This window comes from Nerophis lumbriciformis, linkage group LG10 (genome assembly GCF_033978685.3).
Source record: "Nerophis lumbriciformis linkage group LG10, RoL_Nlum_v2.1, whole genome shotgun sequence".
Lineage (NCBI taxonomy): Eukaryota > Metazoa > Chordata > Actinopteri > Syngnathiformes > Syngnathidae > Nerophis > Nerophis lumbriciformis.
Window position 1 is genome coordinate 53,195,692 of NC_084557.2, and position 6,729 is coordinate 53,202,420.

Here is a 6,729-nt window from a genome sequence, read left to right on the forward strand (position 1 = left end):
ACAGAGCTTCTCACCCTATCTCTAAGGGAGAGCCCCGCCACTCGGCGGAGGAAACTCATTTCGGCCGCTTGTACCCGTGATCTTGTCCTTTTGGTCATGACCCAAAGCTCATGACCATAGGTGAGGATGGGAATGTAGATCGACCGGTAAATTGAGAGCTTTGCCTTCCGGCTCAGCTCCTTCTTCACCACAACGGATCGATACAGCGTCCGCATTACTGAAGATGCCGCACCGATCCGCCTGTCGATCTCACGATCCACTCTTCCCCCACTCGTGAACAAGACTCCGAGGTACTTGAACTCCTCCACTTGGGGCAAGATCTCCTCCCCTGGCACTCCACCCTTTTCCGGGAGAGAACCATGGACTCGGACTTGGAGGTGCTGATTCTCATCCCAGTCGCTTCACACTCGGCTGCGAACCGATCCGGATAACCCCTTAAAGGAATAATTATTTAGCTTAGCCCCGTTTCAGCCACACTAAACCAGCGTTTAAGGTCCCCCTTCCTCAGACAATTTTTTACACGGGTAAGTGAGCCGTGTAGTTCATGAATCTCCGGCTCTTAGCTTTGTATGGACTCATCGATCGTTTACAAACTGAATTCGGAGAGGAAGTGACGTCAAAAAGAACACCTCCCCACACAGGAAGTGACGTCAGAAAGAACGTGCCACAGCCAGCTTCATAATAAAGCGGTATCGTAATTCGGAGCTAACCTCTGGAAATATGAAGACGAGTCATCCAGACATGGCCGTGTTTCTCCTTCTTCTACATGTACAGACGCTTGTGGAAATCACACATGAATACCTTAAAAGAAAGCAATTGCAGCTATTTGGGATACAACACTCCTCAGACGGCAAGAGAACTTTCCAATGTCTGGGTCAGCTGTGATTCTACTTACCGAAAAACTTTGAGAGACAATGAGAATGCGCATATCATGGATGTGATAAAAAAAGGTAGGGTGTGCTTTGTATTACTTTGCCGTCGAGAGAAGACTACGGAAAACGGCGAATGCTTTTGGACTGGCAAAGCAGACTGGATCAGTTATTGTCTGCCATGTATGTGGCAGACTCAATGTCTAGGTCCAGAGTGTATAAAGTCACCGATAAGAAATGGCCAATGAAGGTAAAGGCAAAAGAGTGAAGTGTCCTGACCAGATAGCTAGATTCCTAGTTTGATTAATGTAAAATGTTCTTTGTCACATTGTTTACTTTCACACGTCCATTAAAGAATTGATACCTTTATGATGTTTCAGGTGTGATTCACTACAATAGGGCCCCACAGCACACTGGATTCCAGTTCATTGAAATACCACAACACTGGATATTGTTCAGATAAGTTCAATTTAAGAACTTGCACACAAAGCAACACTGGAGGTGACTATGACGTGCGCATTTTCCGCACATTCGTACTAGGTCTCGTTGCGCCGGCTGACGGAGAGGCGGAGGGGGTCTTAAACGACCATTGTGTGTGTGTGTGTGTGGACAAGGATATGGTTAGGTGGGATTTACCCTGGATAACCTTAGCCATACTTGGCGAGAAAACATGGAGAGACTGTCAGTTATCTAGTCTCCACCAGTTGCAGAAAATATGCCATCAGTACAACTGGACAGTGCTGTTTCAGTTCCATCATCAGGACCATCAGTGAGTCAGACACAAACTAGTCTCATCATTGAACCACATTCAAGGGCTGCTGAGTTGCCATCATCAGAACCCAGATCACCCATAACAAAATCCTCACCAGTGATCCGCAGATATCCAGAAAGGTTTCGAGTACCACCAAAAAAACAGAATCTCTGAAGACAGTATACAAATCTTTGTTAAAGGTGTACAAATACTGTTTGTATAATAAATGTAATAGAGTGATCTATGTTTGTCTGTTGCCATCTCCTGGTGAATGTTGGCTATAGCGTACTGGGGTTACTTTATGGTTGGCCAACGATTTACGTGGTGTTGCGCACCTGACGTCAAGTGTGTTGAGTCTGTTCCGAAGTCTACAGTAAAGAGACATACTTCATCACCTCTCCTGTTTATTGCCTCCAACTCAATATATTACAACAACATTGCTCATTGGTCCGCATGGAGCTGGAGGGGGCGTGGTCTCCAGGTCCGCCTGAATTTCGGGAGATTTTCGGGAGAAAATTTGTCCCGGGAGGTTTTCGGGAGAGGCGCTGAATTTCGGGAGTCTCCCGGAAAATCCGGGAGGGTTGGCAAGTATGACCTTAGCCGACTCAGTATAGAAGGGGCCTTAATGACACCTGACTGCAACCCAAAACCTACCCTCGAAATGTCCTGTTTTTGATGTTGTGTCTTTATCTCGTCTAGGTGTGGTCCGCCAGGTGAAGCAGCTGATCGGTCCACTGACGACGGTACTCAAACTGTCCATGCGCAACCTGACCGTCCAGGGTGACTCGGGTCAGAACCTCATCAACGTTCACGTCTACGTGTCCGAGTTCTGGTTCTGAGAGCTGTGAGCCCACCCAGTCTCAACCAAGTGGCCCGGGCTACACGTATAAATGCCTCGGTCAGTTCTTTTGGGTGGGGGCGGAGCCTAATAGTGATTACTTTTGACGGTTTCCCAGTTGAAATGCTACCATGCTTTTGGTTTGATGACACGCTCAGCCGGGAACGCACTTCTTCTGTGTTGCATCTGGCAAATCTGAGCTAAAAAAGAAGAACGTTTATGCGTTAGGAATAAAACGGGAGTTGGACATCCAGAACGTCTTGAAAACAGGAAGTGCATGGTCACCTGTTGAATGATGCGGTCGGATGCAACAGTACTCATTTCACCTTTCCTTTTGATAATGTATTTTTTTCTATAAAATAAACAATATTTTACTTACATTAGTGTATGCATTCCTGAACAAACATGTTGCTGATCACATTTTAAGGAAAGTGCGGCACTAGCTACTGTAGCCAAGCATAGCCTAGTTTGGAGTCGAAACACAGGATTGAATGCATAGTGTGCTATTTGGTATGAGGTCATTATTGCATCCTGGTTTTTGGAGCTAACGAGAGTTGATTCATAAAAACCTAGTCCAAAAACGGTGTCTCTCATAAAAAGCTAATACAAATTGAATATTTAAATATGTTTTTCTCTTTTGAACCATTCAGAAAAATGTGATTATAATGGAAGTCAATGAGACCACATTGGTCCGAAGCAAAGTTGCCAGACAAAGATTATTGTATATGTACGATCATTTCACACGGTATAATGTATGATCAAATACTTTCAAAAGGTTAATTGAATTTTGAATCCTGGCCAGGTTTCATGCAATTAGCCTTAAAACTGCCTGATGGACACTTTATTAGGTGGCCTGAGATTGTCTCAGCCTTGACAAGGTCAATCATTTGTAACAATGTCGATGCAATACTCATTTTAGACCTAAAATAAATTATTTTGCACTTTTTACCCTGAAGTCCCAATACGGTCCCTCTCAGAAGGCATGCAGCTTACCTTGGCAAATGTCCAAACCAATTTCGGATCAACACTTGCTTCAAAAGCATGAATTAGTTCCAGTCAATGGAACCAACCGGAAAAGAGTGGAGTGCCATCTCCGGGTTGGGGAGGAGATCTTGCCCCAAGTGGAGGAGTTCAAGTACCTGGGAGTCTTGTTCACGAGTCAATCAATCAATCAATCAATGTTTATTTATATAGCCCTAAATCACAAAAGTCTCAAAGGGCTGTACAAGCCACAACGACATCCTCGGTACAGAGCCCACATAAGGGACGTCGATGTGAATGACTATGAGAAACCGCATATGTGGGTAACCCCACCTCTTTAGGGGAGACCGAAAGCAATGGATGTCGAGTGACATAATATTGTGAAAGAACAGTCCTTAGTGGATCTAACATAGTAGTGAGAGTCCAGTCCATAGTGGGGCCAGCAGGAGACCATCCCGAGCGGAGAGGGGTCAGCAGCGCAGAGATGTCCCCAACCGATGCACAGGCGAGCGGTCCACCCCGGGTCCCAACTCTGGACAACCAGCACTTCATCCATGGTCACCGGAACCGGAATAACCCGGCGAGGAGGCAGAGGAGAAAATAAGAGAAAAAGCAGATCAACTGATCTAAAAAGGGGGGTCTATTTAAAGGCTGGAGTATACAAATGAGTTTTAAGATGGGACTTAAATGCTTCTACTGAGGTAGCATCTCTAACTGTTACCAGGAGGGCATTCCAGAGTACTGGAGCCCGAATGGAAAACGCTCTATAGCCCGCAGACTTTTTTTGGGCTCTGGGAATCACTAATAAGCCGGAGTTCTTTGAAAGCAGGTTTCTTGCCGGGACATATGGTACAATACAATTGGCAAGATAGGATGGAGTGAGGGAAGAGTGCATCATGAGATCGACAGGCAGATCGGTGCGGCGTCTCCAGTAATGCGGACGCTGTATCGATCCGTTGTGGTGAAGAAGCTCTCAATTTACCGGTCGATCTACGTTCCGATCCTCACCTATGGTCATGAGCTTTGGGTTATGACCGAAAGGACAAGATCACGGGTACAAGCGGCCCAAATGAGTTTCCTCCGCCGGGTGGCGGGTCTCTCCCTTAGAGATAGGGTGAGAAGCTCTGTCATCCGGGAGGAACTCAAAGTAAAGCCACGGCTCCTCCACATGGAGAGGAGCCAGATGAGGTGGTTCGGGCATCTGGTCAGGATGCCACCCAAACGCCTCCCTAGGGAGGTGTTTAGGGCACGTCCGACCAGTAGGAGGCCACGGGGAAGACCCAGGACACATTGGGAAGACTATGTCTCCCGGCTGGCCTGGGAACGCCTCGGGATCCCACGGGAGGAGCTGGACCAAGTGGCTGGGGAGAGGGAAGTCTGGGCTTCCCTGCTTAGGCTGCTTCCCCTATGACTCCACCTCGGATAAGCGGAAGAGGATGGATGGACGGATGGATGGAACCAACTTGTTCCTGGAGGTACTGTAACTACTATTTGCAAATCAACTCTATGCACTTTGGCGATTATGGAATTTCTGGCCAGATTTCAGACAGCCAGCCTTAAAAACTGACTGATATACTGAGAATGAACACAAGTAAGTAAGCAGTCCGGTTTGGTTTTCTTAAGGTGCCTTAAATGTAATTACTCAATTAGGTTTAGTATTTACTCACTTGGGTATTTACATAGTAATGGCCCAATCTACTAAAACAGTGGTAAATGGGTTATACTTGTATAGCGCTTTTCTACCTTCAAGGTACTCAAAGCGCTTTGACACTATTTCCACATTCACCCATTCACACACACATTCACACACTGATGGAGGGAGCTGCCATGCAAGGCGCTAACCACGAATGTGTCTTGCTCAAGGACACAACGGACGTGACGAGGTCGGTAGAAGTACCACCTCAGAAAACACTTGAACTACCCCCATAATGACCAACATTTAATTACAGTAGCGCAGTAGGCCGAAAAAATTCATTAAAACAAGGCAGAGGTTTTATTTAACAGGTATCGATGTAATTATTCCAAGTGACAACTCAGACTCTCTGAGTAAGTTAACTTGAATAATGCCATTTCTGTGAGATAGTGCATACTTGCCAACACTACCTACTCAGTGGCCTAGTGGTTAGAGTGTCCGCCCTGAGATCGGTAGGTTGTGAGTTCAAACCCCGGCCGGGGCATACCAAAGACTATAAAAATGGGACCCATTACCTACCTGCTTGGCACTCAGCATCAAGGGTTGGAATTGGGGGTTAAATCACCAAAAATGATTCCTGGGCGCGGCACCGCTGCTGCCCACTGCTCCCCTCACCTCCCAGGGGGTGAACAAGGGGATGGGTCAAATGCAGAGGACAAATTTCACCACACCTAGTGTGTGTGTGACAGTCATTGGTACTTTAACATTTAACTTTAACTCCCGGATTTTCCGGGAGACTCCCGAAATTCAGCGCCTCTCCCGAAAACCTCCCGGGACAAATTTTCTCCCGAAAAACTCCCGAAATTCAGGCGGACCTGAGTGACGTGTTGACAACACACAACAACAGTGTCTACCGTAAAGCAGTTCGTCTGCCATAAACAGCAATGTTGTGACACTTTTAAACAGGACAATACTGCCTTCTACTGTACATGCATATGTGACCCACCCATAATGTGTCACATTTTTGTGTTGATTTATTTATTTTATTTTGTGGTTTGAAATCGTTTTTGGAGCTGTCATTACACATTTATCAGTATTCACATTGGTCAGTAGGGGGCAGTAGGGCGTTTCTTCCCAATTGAATGCTATCACCTGCAGACCGGAAGTGTCTTGTCATTCTGATGAGCGCGACCAGTCTGTGAACAATTGAAACGTCCCGTGTGCTTTTTCCTCCTGTATAACAGGTTAGTTTTGGTGAATCAACTCACTGAATAATATCCATGTGATCTTAATAAGTTTAAGTACACATTCTGATGGTGGAGCCTAACTCTAAAGTGTTTGTGAGTTGTAGTTGGTAAATGAACACTGAAATTCAAGTATTTATTTTATATATATATATATATATATATATATATATATATATATATATATATATTGACAAACACTTCCCCAAAGGCAACACCCTAAGAAAAGTATTCAACAAGAACAACATTAAATTGAGCTACAGCTGCATGAACAATATACGACAAATTATCTCAAACCACAACAAAACAATTGCAAATGAGCCGTCGGCCCCCGGACAGAGCGACTCCAAAACCAACAAAGGCTGCAACTGCCGCAAGAAACCTGATTGCCCTCTCAACGGGGGGTGCTTACA

The 6,729-nt window shown here is 45.6% G+C and overlaps 1 protein-coding gene across 1 annotated transcript in view; it reads left to right on the forward strand.

Moving 5' to 3' along the window:
• The window catches only part of fbln1 (fibulin 1), a 208,159-nt gene extending 205,323 nt beyond the window's left edge, over positions 1-2,836 (forward strand). The window contains exon 18 of the mRNA XM_061969426.1: positions 2,320-2,836. Within this exon, the coding sequence (XP_061825410.1) occupies positions 2,320-2,459 (140 nt within the window). The 3' untranslated portion in view covers positions 2,460-2,836. The remainder of the gene's footprint in view (positions 1-2,319) is intronic.
• Positions 2,837-6,729: the final 3,893 nt, after the last annotated feature.